Here is a 19460-nt window from a genome sequence, read left to right on the forward strand (position 1 = left end):
GGAGAAGAGAAAGCAGAGTGAGAGGGAGGTGAGAGGAGGGTGAGAGGGAGGGTGAGAGGAGGGTGAGAGGGAGGGTGAGAGGGAGGGTGAGAGGGAGGTGAGAGGGGAGGGTGAGAGGGAGGAGAGGGGGTGAGAGGAGGAGGGAGGAGAGAGAGCGGAGGTAGAGGAGGGAGAGAGAGCGGAGGGTGAGAGGGGAGGGAGAGAGAGCGAGGGGTGAGAGGGAGGGAGGAGAGAGAGCGAGGTGAGAGGGAGGAGGAGGAGAGCGAGGGTGAGAGGGGAGGGAGAGAGAGCGAGGGTCGAGAGAGGAGGGAGACGAGAGCGAGGGTGAGAGGGAGGAGGGAGAGAGAGCGAGGGTGAGAGGGAGGGAAGGACAGAGCGAGGTGAGAGGGAAGAGAGAGAGCGGAGAGAGAGAGGAAGGGAGAGAGAGGAGGAGGAGAGAGAAGAGAGAGGGAGGGACGGTGGAGTGAAGGAGGGAGTGATGCGGGATATGGTGGGTAATGCAGTATGAAGCCTCAGTTCAGATAGCAGCAATGTAGAACTCAGATTCAGGTTTCTCTTTTTATTTTCTATTATATTATTGTCTCTCTCTCCCTCCCTCTCACCATCACTCTCTCCCTCGCACCCTGCCTCCTTACCCCGTCCCCTCTGTTTCTTCTCCTTCTGTTCACTGAGTTTGTCCAGGGGCAGATTGCTCATGTCCAGGCCATAGACTGAGCGGGCCAGGACAGCGGTCAGAGAATCCATGATGCTGGCCCACTCTGTCACCAGCTCCTCCCAGCCTGTTAGAGACGACAGCACAGACAGCAGCTCGTCCCACAGCTCCCGAGAGATGAAGACACACAGGTTGGCCCGTACCCACGCCACGATGATCGTCTGGGGGAGGATGTACAGGGGCACACAAAACATATCTCATTAAACATCAGGGCCAGACAGCTGGTTCTCATTGGCTTGGAATAAAAACACTAACAAGCCATTATAGCTGCAACATTAAAGTTACCCATAGGGGGCAGATTTGTCCTGTTTAAAACATTTAAAATGTAGTTTTTTCTCTGTAATACTACTGCTCATTAGCAAATTTATGAATTTGGTTTTAGCTAACCCAGATAGGKWMCCTATCTCCCAACCTCATAACTTACTACCCAGAATCTATTTCAGGCTATCAAGTTAGAGTAGCTAGCTTGTCTAACTATCTTTTACATGACTGCTGGCAAGGTTGGTAGACTTTAGAAAAGCAAGCAATAACTACATGTACTGAATAAGACATTCCTTTCAAWCTTTTACCCAGATTTTAGTAAAGCTGCAGAGAAGCATATTTTGTTTCTTTAAAGGGGAATGCTTAAATATGCAGAAAAACTGACTTATTTTTTTTATTATTTTTTTATTATATAGAATTAAACAATGATTAAGGCTCTATATTGCAGGAAAAGGCAGTTTCACGTGTTTTGAAAAATGCAATATTAACCAACAGTCCCCCTCTGGACCWCACCCCAGCAATCTTCACGTACCTTGTGCCGTCTCAGACTTATGGGGTGCATGACTCCCCTGAACATTACCACATTATATTATCACCATGGGCAACAACCATTTCCTGTAGCTTAGTAAGGCTTCCTCAGAACAACTAACAGTAAGAGAGGATATAGGAGCCATAGGATGATCCCCAGACAGACTTACCCTGAAGAGGATGGCAGCCAGGCTCTCAGCGAAGGGGTCTTTTCTTTGGTTCTCCTGAGGCCTCTTCATCACCGCCTCAGTGATCCTCAGCACACCTGTAGCATCTGCTGCTACCCACACCACACACACACCCCAGGACACACAACCACACACCACACCACCCCAGGACACACACACACACACCACCCCAGGACACACACACCAGGACACACACACCAAGGACACACACACACCCCAGGACACACACACACACACACCCCAGGACACACACACACACCACCCAGGACACACACACACACACCACACCCAGGACACACACACCACACACCCCCGACACACACACACACCCAGGACACCACACACCCCCAGGAACCCCACCACCCCCCAACACACACACAACACCACACCCCCAGACAACACACCCCAGGACACACACACACACACACACCCCAGGAACACACACACACACACCCCAGGACACACACACCAGGACACACCACACACAACACACCCACACACACCCCAGGACACACCCACACACACCCAACACCCCACACACACACCAGACACACACCCCCAGGACACACAACACATACACACCCCCCCCCCCCCCCACGACCCCCAGACACCCCCCCCCAGGACACCCCCCCCCCCAGGACAACACACACACACACACACACACACACACACACACACCAGGACACACACACCACCAGGACACACACACACAGGACACACACACCACACAGACACACACACACCAGGACACACACACACCAGGACACACACACACACACCAGGACACACACACCACCAGCACACACAACACCAAACACCACACACACACCAGAACACACACACACCAGGACACACACACAGGACACACACACCCAGGACACACACACCGCAGACACACACACACACACCCAGAACAACAACCACACCCAGGACACACCAGGAAACACACACACCAGGACACACACACCAGGCCACACACACAGAACACACCACACACACACCAAGGGACAACACCCACACCAGGGACACCACACCAGGCACCACCAGGACACACAACACCAGGACACACACACCAGGACACACACACCAGGACACACACACCAGGACACACACACCAGGGGACACACACCAGGGGACACACACCAGGGGACACACACCAGGGGACACACACCAGGGGACACACACCAGGGGACACACACCAGGGGACACACACACCAGAGGGCATTAGTCCATCATCGTCCATCACTGTGTCTCAGTAGATGAGTATACAACAGTTTCTGTCCAGGTCTGTCTGGTTATACAGTCCTTCAGGTACAAGCAACAGCTTGGTTTAGAATGATTGCATTAAACTAGTGGGTGTACACAATACACAGTCTATAGCCTTTGCACTGTGGCACTGTTTAGTTTATATCAGTATGTGTATGAGGTGCTGACTGCCATACCATGTCTGTGTGTTCATGGCGTGCTCCATGATCATGTGGCGGTAGATGCTCAGCACCCCCTTGCACACCTCCACCTGGTTGTCCAGTAGTTTGGGCACGTCCTGGCACGGCTCCAGTAGAAACACGTTGGCAGAGTTGGTCAGGAACACCTGGGGAAAGAGCAACGACATAAACTATGGTCAGGGTTGACGAGATACAAACACATTGCTGGCCACAGAGGTCAAACAGAGGTTACAAAAGACAGAGGACACACTCTCTCAAAACACACACACGCCCACGTACAACACACACACACACACACACATACCTGCAGGGTGGGCTGGATGCCAGCCTTGATGTCTCTGTTCTGTTCCTCAGTGAGACAGCCCCGGCTGATGGCACTGCTGAAAGAGTATGTTCTTCCCCAACTGGACGAACGCTTGTGACCATGACTTTTCAACACCTGCCGGAGGACACGACCATCCAGTCAGCACGTGAGTATGAAAGTGATTGTGTTTCTCAATGACAATTTCTGATTTAATTGTAGTGCGTGTGTGTCCACTGACTTGTTGTGCTGTTTGTGTGTGTGTGTTTGTTTGTCATTGACATTACCGGTGTGTGTGTGTTGTCAGTCTCAGTGATGAGCAGCTGCTCAGGGTTCTCCTCCACCTCAGCCTGACTGCTCTTCTCTGGCTCCGTCATGAAGCCTGGCTTCTCCTGCAGGATCCACTTCCTGTACACCTTGATCACCTTCCGGGTCGCTGACGTCTCACAGGAGGGCAACAGGAAGGCCTGGAGCAGGACAGACAGTTATTAAACAGTATTATACATGAGAAAATAATGGCCAGATGTATTGGATAATGAATACATTTATCTTCAGGATTATGAGAGCAATAAGGTGTTTGTTAAATGGCATAAAGCAGATGTGGTTGCTAAGGACAAACGTTCCAAATCTTTATTTAATTTGCTCCAACTAAGATGATAGAGTTGATGTAGTGATAGTGTCTTTCCACTAGAGAGCAGTACAATACAACTAATAACATAACATGGTCTCCTATTCAGCATCATGTTTAAAAGCTAGCAGAGTATGAGAGGAAATCAGCTTCACAACTAAAACTACCCTTGCATAAGAAAAGCATAGTTTATACTCTCATTGAATCACATGGAATCTCTTCGCCATCATCTCTCTGCGGGCTGTACCTGGTGGAAGACCTCGTTGACGAAGTTGATGTTGTCCCGTGTGGAGAGCAGGATGCCGTGCACCATGTCGTAGACGCTGCGGTGCTCCTCGTCGATGCTGCACAGGCTGGAGTCGCTGGGGCGCCGGTCAGACAGCGTGCTACTGTTAGAGTGGCTCTTCTCTGGCTCTGTAGGGCCGTTGGGCTCCCCCTCACTACCACCACGGTCTTTATCCCTCTCCTTCTCCTGACTGCTACTGCCTGCAGTGACAGTCTGAACACACAACACGGCCAGGGTTTGGACAGAGTACCAGTGAGAGGTAGAGAAGGTTTAGGGCTAGATTCCAGTATAAATTATAAAGACTAACACAAACACAAAAGTAACTGTTGTTAAGTAAAAATTATTCCAAACCTCTCCTTCGAATTGACCATTCAATCTTTTCTGCCTGGTGTCAAACTGAACCTGGGTGACAGTACAGCGTATGACAGTGGACCTACCTGGATGAGTTTGGGGATGACCTCGTTCGTCCCGTTCTTGGCGCTGGGGGTGGCGGTGCTGATGTACTTCTTGTCCAGGAAGAAGGTGACCAGCCAGGTGATAAAGGCCACACGGGGAGCTAGGTACTGGTCCCTCGTACAGAACGTGCTCTCGTTGTTACGGGTCACTGGGACATACAGAGGCTTTGGTCTGTGGTGGGGGAGGTCTGGGGAAGAGGAGAGAGAGAAACACAGAGACAGACAGAGACAGAGAGAGAGATCGAGAGAAAGAGAGACAGAGACAAGAAGACAGAGAGACACAGAGAGACACAGAGAGACACAGAGAGACACAGAGAGAGACAGAGAGAGACAGAGAGAGACAGAGAGAGACAGAGAGACACAGAGAGACACAGAGAGAGACAGAGAGAGACAGAGAGACACAGAGAGAGACAGAGAGAGACAGAGAGAGACAGAGAGAGACAGAGAGAGACAGAGAGAGACAGAGAGAGACAGAGAGAGACAGAGACAGAGACAGAGAGCGAGCGAGCGAGTGAGCGAGTGAGCGAGAGAGAGGGGTCAGAAAGGGAGGGGGAGATAAAGGGAGAGAGACAGAAAGTGGGTGGATAATTTCACAAGATTCAAAAGCACTGCTCTCTATGGTTTCACTGTCACTTAAGACTGGTCATCACATGAACATTTTTAATTCGGCCCTGAAAGTCATTGACCTGAATGTACCATGATAATTACAGTGAACCACAGCCTCATTGACCAGGTTATTGTGTCAAAGGATTTTAATTACTATAATTCATCATGACACCCCTTTTAAACATGGCTTCAATACCTTTGAATTAACTGGCAATTAGCCCAAAAAATGGATGTAATTCACCCTTAGACAAGAGAGTACATCATTACAACAGGGGAGATGGAGAAAAGCTTCAGGTTCATGACAAGACATCTAAATTGCCTAACTCAGGAATATCTGTGTATTTACTGTAGTAATTAGCTTGTGGGTCAAGTTTTGGATTTGGTAAAGGCCTGTTGCTGCAATTACACAACAGAACTGGTTCAACAGAGGAAGATGATATTACACCCCCTCCAAAGCGGTTTCTAAGGAGGGTAACTAATATCCTATTTGCGACACGCAAAAAAAAATAGCAATATGTCAGAAAGAGAGTAAAGTTACACATGAAGTATCTCAACAGAAGTGCAAATGTTCCCATATTCACATGGCAGTATAATAGACTGCTCATGGTAAAGGGAAAACCCACACTCACCCAGACACTCACCCGCCCACCCAGACACTCACTCACCCAGACACTCACCCGCCCACCCAGACACTCACTCACCCAGATACTCACCCGCCCACCCAGACACTCACTCACCCAGACACTCACTCACCCGCCCACCCAGACACTCACTCACCCAGACTCACCCAGACACTCACTCACCCAGACTCAGACTCACCTACCCAGACTCACCTAAAAGTGGCTTGTAGAGGTTGGTGAGCTTGGTGAAGGAGGGGAAGAGGTGAGGAAGGTAGTACTTCTTGAACAGACTGAAGAGAAACCTGAAGCCGGTGTCCTGGTTGTCTTTGTTCCTCCACTCTAAACTAGACGCCTTTCAGACACAAAGAGACACACCGAGTCACTACTCAGCCAGACAAGAGACCCAGACAAGCTCTGTACTGGATCCCTTACTTTGTTTTACAGTAAAGACCTAATTTAATTGGATCCTGCATTTTGAAAGTATTCCACCAGGGCCACATTCGGATTCAGCCAGTGTCGTCTAGATAGGACTGTTTTGTAGCTGGAGCCTTACCTGGACAACCATGAACTTGAGCAGGGTTTGGAGGATGTAGCAGGTCTGGTCGTCTGCCAGCTTCTCCCCTGGCACAGCTGGCACCAGTGGGGTGATCTCCTCAGGCACCACCTTGGCTGTTGTGGGAAAGAGAGAGAGCAAGAGGGAAAGAGAGAGAGCAAGAGGGAAAGAGAGAGCAAGAGGGAAAGAGAGAGCAAGAGGGAAAGAGAGAGCAAGAGGGAAAGAGAGTGCAAGAGGGAAAGAGAGAGCAAGAGGGAAAGAGAGAGCAAGAGGGAAAGAGAGAGCAAGAGGGAAAGATGAGCAAGAGGGAAAGAGAGAGCAAGAGGGAAAGAGAGAGAGAGACACACACTGATGAACACAAAACAAAACAGTTCTAAACTTTCTGAGGAGTGAGGACAGCCTTCATCTCACACCAGCAGCCTACTTCATGAAACAATCAGTGTAATTCCCCAAGACCCAGACAATTACAGTCAACAGTACCAGCTCAATTTGCACAACTTCCAGTTGGTACTGAAATAGGACTTAAAAAGAAGCTGGGACACATTCAGATGTAGAGGCAGGGGACCAGAAGATGGAGGAGGGGAGGGCACGCTGAGTGACGTTGAGAGGTCTCACCATCGGGTGGGTTGGAGAAAGGGTTGTAGATGATGGTATCCAGGGTGCAGGGTCCTCTGGTGGAGGGCACGGCAGGGAAGCCTGGCACCAGGCAGGCGAAGATGAGGAACTGCTCCTCTGCACAGTTATTCTGCAGGGCCTGCAGCCACAGCAGGAACAGACGAATTCCCTCACATCTGATCTGCAGGCAGGAGGACATTGGACAGGTTACTATACACAGAACAGGATCAGACTGCTCCGTATCCTTCACAGTCATGTAGGAGAAAAATGTAAGGGTTTGTGTGAGGAAACTCACAACAATTCATACCTTGAATGAGTTTCCAGTGTGCAAAAGCTTTTTCAGAATAGAACCTGCAATGGAAAGCGAGCGAGCATGAACAACAGAACAATCCTGACACCCTAGAACAGATATATCTTCCACCTGATGTGTCCGAGAGATGCTAGACATTGCTCTGCACATTGAACATCCACATCGATGGGGCTGTAGTGGAGCGGGTCGAGAGATTAGAGTTCCTCTGTGTCCACGTCACTAAGGCTCTATCATGGTCCACACACACACCAACACAGTCGTGAAGAATGCACGACAACACCTCTCCCCCCCCAGGACTCTGAAAAGATGTCATGGGCCCTCAGATCATCAAAAAGTTCTACAGCTGCAGCATTGAGAGCATCTTGACTGGCTACATAGCCTCTTGGTATGGCAACTGCTTGGCACCCAACCGCAAGGCGCTACAGAGGGTGGTGAGTACGGCCCAGTGCGTCACTGCCATGCAGGACCTCTATACCAGCGCAGGGCTCTACGCTGATCTTTTTGTTTTACAAGGAGCACGTGTGCGCCTAAGTTGCACACAAAGAAATTTAGGAGCTCAATTAAAAATATTTGAGGCAACTAGCTATTGTCTTTGTAGCAATGGTGCACGGTCATGAATCTGCGCTCAGTGTACTCTCCACGGTACTCAGGGGCTGCTGTACAGTGAAATTGCAGCAATCATCATCTCGTTGATATTTTTCTTGGCGCACTGGTGTTCCTAATCAAAATGCGAGTTCGCACAGCAAAATATTTAGGCGCATATGCGAGTAAAATGGTCGCACTGTAGAGCCCCGAGGCTGTGTCAGAAGAAGGCCCCCAAAAATTGTCAAAGATTCCAGCCACCCAAGCTATAGACTTCTCTCTGCTACAGCATGACAAGCGGTACCGATGCACCAAGTCTGAAACCAACAGGACCCTGAACAGCTTCTACCGCTAATCAAATGGCTACCTGGACTACCTGCATTGACTCTTTCTTGCACTAACTTTCTTACACTGACTATGCACACACACTGGACTCTACCCAAACACTCACATATACTTACACCCAAACACACACACACACACACACACACACACTGTGCTCTACCCCAAAACACTCACATATACTTACACCCAAACACACACACACACACTGGACTCCACCCAAACACTCACATATACTTACACCCAAACACACGCGCAACCACACACTGGACTCTACCCAAACACTCACATATACTTACACCACAAACACACACACACACACACTGGACTCTACCCAAACACTCACATATACTTACACACCAAACACACACAACACACCCACACACACACTGGACTCTACCCAAAACTCACATATACTTACACCCAAACACACGCGCACACACACACACGGTCTATTATCTATCCTGTTGCCTAGTCACCTCACCCCTTCTATATGTACATAACTACCTCAAATTGCATAGTACCCTGCACAACGACTCAGTACTGGTACTTCCTGTAATATAGCCATGGTATTATAGTCCCTGCACCAACGACTCAGTACTGGTACTTCCTGTATATAGCCATGTTATTACCTAGTACCCTGCACAACAACTCAATACTGATACTTCCTGTATATTATTTTGACTCGTTATTGTTATTCCTTTTTCACTGTGTATTTATTCCTCGTGTCACTATTTCTATTATTTTAATCTTTAACTCTGCATTGTTGGAAAAGGACCTGGATGTAAGCATTTCACTGTTGGTCTACACCTGTTGTTTACAAAGCATGTGACAAATACAATTAGATTTGAGCTACAGTTAACACAGAGAGAAGAAAGTCTGTCTGTTCCATCAATACATATTGACCTTGGAGGTGGTGATAAACCAGTCAGGGAGGGAAGGCTGCTCATTCCCCTGATGAAAATCAACATCAATTGCCTGGTGTGCATTTATGAAGCCAATCAGGTCTGTGGTAATCAAATGAGACAATACTCTGATTGCTAAATGCCTGGTTCGCCACTCATCAGGTTAAATCAATGACGCTCCCTGTGTTGGCTAAATGAAGAAAGAAAAAATTGCTCCAAGAGAATGGAAATGAGAGGGAAGGAGAGAGAGAGAGGAAGATGGATCGAGATCAATTTTTCACCAGGTAATGGTCTGTGTAAATGCTTGTTTCACTCGTGGAGGGATCACTGAAACACACCACTGGGGCCTGTCTTACTGGATCTGACTGTAGGAGTTCCACAGCTCCCGGTCCTCCTCTCTAATTATAAGCATTGTCATCTACCCACTTTGGGCAGTAGGGTCAATAGTAGGCAGTTGTCTAGGTGAGATGTGACTTCTTAAAGCTGGAATCCATAATGGTGAAACTGCCAGGTCCATTTGGAATATTTAAATCAAATCTAATTTTATTTTTCACATGCTTTGCAAACAGATGTAGACTAACAGTGAAATGCTTACATACGGGTCCTTCCCAGCAATGCTGAGAGAAAGAAAATAGAGAAAAAACAGAAAAGTAAAACACATATTAATAAAAGTAATAATAAATACACAATGAGTAATGATAACTCAGCTACATACACGGGGTACCAGTACTGAGTCTATGTGCAGGGGTATGAGGTAGGAAAAAGTGAATAGACAACAGGATAAAATGCAGATAATCCAGGTAGCTATTTGGTTAACTATTTAACTAACTATTTAGCAGTCTTATGGCTTGGGGGTAGAAGCTGTTCAGGGTCCTGTTGGTTCCAGACTTGGTGCATCGGTACCACTTGCCATGCGGCAGCAGAGAGAACAGTCTATGGGTGGCTGGAGTCTTTAACATTTATTTTTCCTCAACAAAGAAGTTACTGCAAACAATGAATACAGTTTTTTTCCTCAGACATCACTGCACGCGCAATAGAACAGCAGAATGGCTTTTTTTTTTACCACACTGTTCACCTTCATTTAGTCAGGAAAACAAAAACACTAACAAATGCGCCTGGGGAAACCAGTGGTGCTGTTTCACCGTTCAAGCATTCTATTCAAACACCTACACAACCCAGGAGACCACCCCAGGGAACAGCATCAGCTGAATTATGATGTGTGCTGCAAGCAGCAGGGGGACTTTCCTAAAAGGGTGAGGGAAGGAGAGACAGGTTTTAGCTGGTGATTTGTGGACCGGGGAGCAGGGTGCGTGTTTGGGGACTGCTGAGGGGGGGTGAGCTTCCATATTTGGAGTAATAAGCCCCAGGGGTGATTGGCTGTCTCACCGCTTTAGCTGCGAAACGACTGACAAACAGAAGATTATAATTGAGGTTTTTGCTGGTTGCGAGGGTCCTCCTGCTCGCGAGGATGAAACTGAACGAAGCATAATTCAATTACCAATTTGCATTTCAAATTAGGATCTCATTTGCATTTTTCATTTACTTCTCCTTCCACTCCTAATTATTTTCTTCTTACACGAACCGTTTAAGCGTGGTTGTGCTGATAATCTGTGCTTCCGGGGTTTATTTTGGTGGTTGTAGCAGCAGGAGGGGAGAGAACAGGCTTTTGACTACTGTACCCATGCAGAAGAATGCAAACCGTAGCAGTGTAGGCCTATTCAAGCAGGCTAAAGTACTGTAAATACAAACTTAGAAACAGCTGATGAAGTGGTACATACCTATACTGTGGAACTGCCATCGACTGTAGATTTTTTCTGGTAGAAGTTGCAGAATTTTCTGGAAAACATGAGAAATATAGTGTAAGTATTAGCAAAATCTCCAAACAGATTAATCACTTATGGCAAAACAGTCACAGAGACAGAGCAAAGAAACCTGATCACAAAGGGAGAAAGGAAAGTAAACATTTACTCAATAAGCTTTAAACAACTCAATGAGGTGCTACTTCGATCCAAAACTGTGACAATTGTGCTAAGGGACAATGATGTACACACACCAAACGTATGGCCTTGTTGACAAGCTGCTCAGCCATACATCCTAAAAGCAGGCCAGAAGTAGAGCAGCCATGTCAGTCAGTCAGTCAGTAGTCACTACTCGCCTCCTCCTCCTGTGTACGTGTCTCTGGCCTGCTATCGGGATGGCCCTGGTGACACGGGGACAACGCTGGAAATGTCATCACCTTGCCAACCATAGATTAACAACTCAATTAGAGCGTGCTGACCTTTCAGCAGGCTATCATTATTCCTCCACTGAGGGAYGGGTTAACTGGGGGATGGATGGATGAGAGGAATGGGGGGAGAGAGGGATAAGAGATGACACCACTGTGGAATGCGCAGTGTGTGGCAGCCAGTCAGATAATGGCCAGTGCATTGTGGGTAATTGATAAACCACTTGGTTCACCACTCATTGCCCCTCATCATTGACCCAATAAGACAAATACCATTTGCAATTTAGAGGTCTAAAGCCCGGTGCTCCTTTGAGAGAGAGATACAGAGAGAGCAACAGATGAGAGAGGAGAGAAAGAAGAGAGCTGAGAGAAAAGAGAGACCTCTGAAGATTAAGTCCTCACCAGCAGTAGCAACACGTGAGCTGAATTTGCAGTGAGTCTAAGGAAGAGTCCATACTTGCAGAGCATGTCTCCACAGTCGGGAGAGAGAGACCAGAGAGACCAGAGCCTGGATCAGTGGCCAAGAGGAGAGCTGCCACACCACATTATGCTGTGACTTAGTGGCTTCCTCACGTTTGTAGTACTACCCTCTGTATTTCTCCGCTCCTCTTTCTCCCTCTCCTCCTTCACTCTCAGTCTCGATCTCTCTGTATGTCTCCTCCTCTCTCGGTATGTCTCCTCCTCTCTCGGTATGTCTCCTCCTCTCTCGGTATGTCTCCTCCTCTCTCGGTATGTCTGCCCTTTTCCTCTTCTCCGGTATGTTCCTCCTCTCTCCGGGAGGTCTCCTCCTCTCTCTGTATGTCTCCTCCTCTCTCTGTATGTCTCCTCCGTGATAGAAACATAAATCTGACAGACAGCAATCACTCCTGGTGCCTGCCTGTGGGACTGTGTGTCCCTATTTCCTGGTTGACTCCTCTCTGATTCTGAGCATGATGACACATCCCCCTCTAAATTGCACCTATTGATGCAGGTTGGAATTAGCCATCTCCAGTTCCCAGCATGGACACACTCCTTGGAGCAGAGACTCCCCGCGGTGGTGGGAATGGCAGCTGCAACAATGGGACTATATTGGCTGATATGAAGCTCTATAAGACTGACAAAGGGGCTGAGCGTAGTGGGCCGTCGGAGTTACACTACTCTAATCTGGAGCTGTACTCCAGGCATAAATATGGGGCCTTACGGAAGGACGCCTCCAACTCCAACCACATTTACAGTTGAAGTCAGAAGTTTACATACACTTAGGTTGGAGTCATTAAACCTTGTTTTTCAACCACTCCACAAATTTCTTGTTATCAAACTATAGTTTTGGCAAGTCGGTTAGGACATCTACTTTGTGCATGACATCCGACTTCAACTGTACATGATCCACACTTACACCATGCCCAAACCGGACGTCCTCGTACGTCCACAAATTGATTTTGTCCCCCCACACCAAACGTGATCACAACACGCAGGTTGAAATATCAAAACAAACTCTGAACCAATTATATTAATTTGGGGACAGGTCGAAAAGCATTAAACATGTAAATTTAGCTAGCTAGATTGCAGTTGCTAGCTAATTTGTCCTATTTAGCTAGCTTTCTGTTGCTAGCTAATTTGTCCTGGGATATAAACGTTGAGTTGTTATTTTATCTGAAATGCACAAGGTCCTCTACTCCGACAATTAATCCACACATAAAACAGTCAACCGAATAATTTCTAGTCATCTCTCCTCCTTCCAGGCTTTTTCTTCTTTGGACTTTATATGGCGATTGGCATCTAACTTTCATAATAAGGTGTATTACCACAACCTAACTCAGTTCATCTTTCAATCACCCACGTGGGTATAACCAATGAGGAGATGGCACGTGGGTATCTGCTTCTATAAACCAATGAGGAGATGGGAGAGGCAGGATTTGCACCACGTTCAGCGTCACAAATAGAACTGACTTCTATTTTAGCGCTTGGCAACGTAGACGCTCGTTGGCTCGCGCGAGCAGTGTTGGGTGCAATGATTGAATAACATGTATGTGTACATTTATTTTTGCGACGCGAGCGGTGTGGTCTGCATGTTAGGTTTCCAGCCACAGGGTGAACATGACACTTCTACCAGAGGTGTCCCACAAGGGCTTTCCAGCATTCACAGACACCCTTTGGAGAACAATGCAGACTATGTTTTTTGTCATTGTGCCACTGATTGAAGCTTAATTTGACACAACAATGAGAAAGTCTGGAGTTTCAACGAGAGAGAGAGAGATTTTTGTAGGGCAGTCAGTCCCTGTTTGTAGAACTAGATAGAGATCAACTGATGATAATATTCAGTGACTTCGGAAAGTACTCAGACCCCTTGACTTTTCCCACATTTTGTTAGGTTACAGCCTTATACTAAAATTGATTAAACATTATCTTTTTCCTTAATCAATCTATAAACAATACCACATAATGACAAAGCAAAAACAGTTTTTTAAATTTATTAAATATAAAAAAACAGAAATAATACATTTACATAAGTATTCAGACCATTTACTCTGTACTTTGTTGAAGCACCTTTGGCAGCATGACGCTACAAGCTTGGCACACCTGTATTTGGAGAGTTTCTCCCATTCTTCTCTGCAGATGCTCTCAAGCTCTGTCAAGTTGGATGGGGAGCATTGCTGCACAGCTACTTTCAGGTCTCTAAAGAGATGTTCAATTGGGTTCAAGTCCGGGCTCTGGCTGGGCCACTCAAGGACATTTAGAGACTTGACCCGAAGCCACACTTGCGTTGTCTTGGCTGTGTGCTTAGGGTCGTTCTCCTGTTGGAAGGTGAACCATCGCCCCAGTCTGAAGTCCTGAGCGCTCTGGAGCAGATTTTCATGAAGGATCTCTCTATCCTTTGCTCCGTTCATCTTGGTCTCGATCCTGACTAGTCTCCCAGTCACTGCCGCTGAAAAACATCCCCACAGCATGATTCGGCCACCACCATGCTTCACCGTAGGGATGGTGCCAGGTTTCCTCCAGATATGATGCTTGGCATTCAGGCCAAAGAGTTCAATCTTGGTTTCATCAGAGCAGAGAATCTTGTTTCTCATGGTCTAAGAGTCTTTAGGTGCCTTTTGGCAAACTCCAAGCGGGCTGTCGTGCGCATTTACTGAGGAGTGGCTTTCGTCTGGCCACTCAACCATAAAGGTCTGATTGGTGGAGTGCTGCAGAGATGGTTGTCCTTCTGAAAGGTTCTCCCATCTCYACAGAGGAACTCTAGAGCTCTATCAGAGTAACTATCGGGTTCTTGGTCACCTTCTCCCACAATTACTCAGTTTGGCCGGGCGGCCAGCTCTGGAAATAGTCTTGGTGGTTCCAAACTTCTTTCATTTAAGAATGATGAGGGAGGCCACTGTGTCCTTGGGGACCTTCAATGCTGCAGAAATTTGTTGGTACCCTTCCCCAGATCTGTGCCTCGACACAATCCTGTCTCGGAGCTCTACGGACAATTCCGTGGCTTGGTTTTCACTCTGACATGCACTGTCAACTGTGGCACCTTACATAAACCGGTGTGTGCCTTTCCAACTCATGTCCAATCAATTGAATTTACCACAGGTGGACTCCAATCAAGTTGTAGAAACATTTCAAGGATGATCAATGGAAACAGGAGGCACCTTAGCTCAATTTCGAGTCTCATAGCAAAGGGTCTGAATACTTATGCAAATAAGGAATATCTGTTTTAAAAAATGAATAGGAAACATTTCTAAAACCTGTTTTCACATTGTCATTATGGTGTATTGTGTGTAGATTGCTGAGGAGTACATTTATTTAATCCATTTCAGAATAAAGCTGTAACGTATCAAAATGTGGAAAAAGTCAAGGGTTTGAATATTTTCCCAAGGCACTGCAGCCTACAGCCTATCAAATAGTAGTCTGGATTTAGGCCCACTGGTTAGCCTAAGTAGCCAAACAAAGGATTTTAAAAAAAAAATCGTTTTTCTATCTACATTCGGTCTTAACAAGTTTATTAGACGTGCAATCTAGCACATACTGTATTATAGAGACATTCAAGAAATGTGTTAATTCTACTCTCTAACCAGTAGCTGGCAGCAACACAATACACTGCAGCTCCTCCTCAAGCTAATGATTACCAATCTGATCAGATTCACATAGGCCATTCCTCTTCACTCCAAGTTAAAGGCAAACTAAACTGAATTCGCTGACCCTTACATTTCATAGAATATCTCTAAAAAAATCCAGTGACTGTTGCACAACAGATACATTTGGACAAAAATAGCAACCTGCAAAATGCAGACCTAAGCCTTCCTCTATACAGCAATGGATCACAGGAAAAATTAGGCCCAGTCTACACTGCCAACCTACATAGTAAGTAGAGTAGGCATAAATTTACTGGAACGAATTGCAAAAATCACTGAAGCTGGAGTCTTATATCTCCCTCTTTAACTTTAAGCATCAGATGTCAGAGCAGCTTACCGATCACTGTACCTGTACACAGTCCATCTGTGGCACACCCAACTACCCCATCCCCATATTATTAATTACCCTTTTGCACCCCAGTATCTCTACTTGCACATCATCATCTGCACATCTATCACTCAAGTGTTAATGCTAAGTTGTAATTATTTCACCTCTAGGGCCTATTTATTGCTTTACCTCCCTACTCTTCTACATCTGCACACACTGTACATAGATTTTTCTATTGTGTTCTTGACTGTACGTTTGTTTATGTGTAACTCTGTGTTGTTGTTTTTGTCACACTGCTTTGCTTTATCTTGGCCAGGTCGCAGTTGTAAATGAGAACTTGTTCTCAACTGGTCTACCTGGTTAAATAAAGGTGAAATAAATAAAATAAATAAAAATGTGTATAACATTTCATCCAAACACCTGTCAATCCTAATCCGAACAGGAGAGGACGAAAACGCATAACATATCGACAGTACATGCATGTTCATTATCCTGAAGCATGTTGTAGATAACAAGCTAATAAAAAGCTTTAAGCTCTTCCACCTTTGATGTGCACCAAGGGGGAGATGAGGCCATTAGCACAGAGACAGAGACCGAGTAGAGGTACTGATGGCCAGCCATGATACAGGTTGATATTATTTTATTCATGACCTACTTGGACAATTTACATACCCAGTACTTTAATGGTCTGGCTCTACACTGAACAATTAAACAGTCATCAATCCCGGCCAATCGTACTGTAAGACTAGCCCAGTAAATAATGAGAGCTGTGTAAGCCAAGCACTGTCCTTGTCCCCTCCTCTCCCTGTATTCTGGACATAGACTGGGGCTTTCCCAGTATGGACAGCAGAGCAGACCTGAGCTCAGAGTGCTGAGTCAGGGGCTGGATGACAGATGGCTGGGTCAGAATCAGGTCGCAGCCAAGGGACTCAAACTGGGGAAGCAGACGCACACAGTCGCTCTAAAAAAGTCCCCTGGTCACAGAACCACAGGTTCACAGCCAGTCCCATAATCCCTAGGACAGCCTAAACCCATTCCAGACTMATTTTCCTACTATGCCCCCATATCCTGAAATGTTCCAGTGAATTTTGGGGCTGGATCTCAATGTTGGTTGGTGTGCTGTCCACTGACCTGTCACCTGTGCCCTGAGGGAGGGTCAGTGGGTCATGTGACCACAGAGCTCTGGTCTTGTGACAATAATGATGACAGAGGTCTAGAGGAGTTTCTGTAACTTCCACCGACACACACGCTGTAATTAGGGCAGCTCTTCTACAGCGTTTCTCCACTGTAGCTTGCCCACCTACTCACATTTGCTGTAATTCCTACTATTCCTAGGGTTTTACAAAATTAAGGCAGTTACAATTTTAAAAACATTACAATACATTTGCAACAGACTTCACAACACATTAAGTGTGTGTCCTCAGGCCCCTACTCTAATACCACATATCTACAACACAAAATCCTAGTGTACGTGTGGGTATAGTTTGTATGTTATTGTGTGTTTGCATCTGTGCCTGCTGTATGTTTGTGTTGCTTCACAGTCCCCGCTGTTCCATAAGATGTATTTTTATCTGKTTTTTTTTTTWAATGTAATTTTACTGCTCGAGTTACTTGATGTGGAATAGAGTTCCATGTAGTCATGGTTCTATGAAGTACTGTGCGCCTCCCATAGTCTGTTCTGGACTTGGGGACTGTGAAGAGACCTCTGGTGGTATTTCTTGTGGTGTCTGAGCTGTGTGCCAGTAGTTCAAACAGACATGTCAATACCTCTCACAAATACAAGTAGTGATGAAGTCGATCTCTCCTCCACTTTCAGCCAGGAGAGATTGACATGCATATTATTAATGTTAGCTATCTGTGTACATACAAGGGCCAGACATGTTGCCCTGTTCTGAGCCAATTACAATTTTCCTAAGTCCCTCTTTGTGGGACCTGATCACACGACTGAACAGTAGTCCAGGTGCGACAAAACTAGGGCCTGTAGGACCTGCCTTGTTGATAGTGCTGTTAAGGCAGAGTAGCGCTTTTTTATGGACAGACTTCTCCCCATCTTAGCTACGGTTGTATCAATATGTTTTGACCATGACAGTTTACAATCCAGGGTTACGGCAAGCAGTTTAGTCATCTCAGCTTGCTCAACTTCCTCATTATTCAATTCAAGATTTAGGTGAGGTTTAGTGAATTATTTGTCCCAAATACAATGCTTTTAGTTTTTGAAATATTTAGGCCTAATTTATTCCTTGCCACCCATTCTGAGATTAACTGCAGCTCTTTGTTAAATTTTGCAGTCATTTCAGTCGCTGTAGTAGCTAACGTGTATAGTGTCGAGTCATCCGCATACATAGACACACTGGCTTTACTCAAAGCATGTTGTTAGTGGCATGTTGTTAGTAAAGATTGAAAAAGGTAAGGGGCCTAGACAGCTGCGCTGAGGAATTCCTGATTTTACCTGGATTATGTTGGAGAGGCTTCAATTAAAGAATACCCTCTGTGTTCTGTTAGAAAGGTAACTCTTTATCCAATATATAGCAGGGGGTGTAAAGCCATAACACATACGTTTTTCCAGCAGCAGACTATGATCGATAATGTCAAAAGCCGCACTGAAGTCTAACAAAACAGCCCCCCCAATCTTTTTATCATCAATTTCTCTCAGCCAATCATCAGTCATTTGTGTAAGTGCTGTGCTTGTTGAATGTCCTTCCCTATAAGCATGCTGAAAGTCTGTTGTCAATTTGTTTACTGTAAAATAGCATTGTATCTGGTCAAACAACATTTTTGCCAAAAGTTTACTACGGGTTGGTAACCGATTGATTGGTCGCCTATTTGAGCCAGTAAAGGTAAAGTAAAGATTTTCTTTATGTAATTTATCTTTGTTTCTTCTTCTTTTTATTCAGTTTAGTCACGATTTCTCAATTTGCAGTAGGTTTGCCAATCGGTTGTGTAGCCAGACTTATTTGCCATACCTTTTGCCTCATCCCTCTCAACCATACCATTTTTCAATTCCTCATCAATCCAAGGGGATTTAACAGTTTTCAGAGTCCTTTCCTTAATGGGTGGATGCTTCTTAGTAACTGGAATAAGCAATTTCATAAATGTGTCAAGTGCAGCATCTGGTTACTCTTCATTACACACCACAGACCAACAAATATTCTTTACATCAACAACATAGGAATTACTACAAAACTTATTGTATGACCTCTTATACACTATATTAGGCCCAGCCTTTGGAACTTTGGTTTTCCTAGATATGACTACTATATTGTGATCACTACATCTGATGGATTTGGATACTGCTTTAGAGCAAAGATGTGATCAATATATGTTGATGATTTAATTCCTGTGCTGTTTGTAACTACCCCTGTAGGTTGACTGACAGTTTGAGGCTCTCTTGAGTGGACAGCCTGTTGAAAGCCAGTCAATCTTTTTTTTAAAGAAAGAAAAAAAGAAAATATACCTCTGTTGATATCACAGACA

The 19460-nt window shown here is 45.9% G+C and overlaps 1 protein-coding gene across 1 annotated transcript in view; it reads right to left on the reverse strand.

The window, feature by feature from the left end:
• Nucleotides 1-19460, reverse strand: part of LOC111969029 (ral GTPase-activating protein subunit alpha-2-like) — a 196638-nt gene that overhangs the window by 100139 nt on the left and 77039 nt on the right. The window contains 12 exon segments of the mRNA XM_070445286.1: nucleotides 636-873; nucleotides 1672-1775; nucleotides 3124-3280; nucleotides 3439-3573; nucleotides 3723-3902; nucleotides 4311-4562; nucleotides 4787-4992; nucleotides 6244-6382; nucleotides 6584-6699; nucleotides 7199-7379; nucleotides 7506-7549; nucleotides 11116-11173. Of these exon segments, the coding sequence (XP_070301387.1) occupies nucleotides 636-873; nucleotides 1672-1775; nucleotides 3124-3280; nucleotides 3439-3573; nucleotides 3723-3902; nucleotides 4311-4562; nucleotides 4787-4992; nucleotides 6244-6382; nucleotides 6584-6699; nucleotides 7199-7379; nucleotides 7506-7549; nucleotides 11116-11173 (1810 nt within the window).

Source organism: Salvelinus sp. IW2-2015, linkage group LG9 (genome assembly GCF_002910315.2).
Source record: "Salvelinus sp. IW2-2015 linkage group LG9, ASM291031v2, whole genome shotgun sequence".
In the NCBI taxonomy this organism is placed as follows: Eukaryota; Metazoa; Chordata; class Actinopteri; order Salmoniformes; family Salmonidae; genus Salvelinus; species Salvelinus sp. IW2-2015.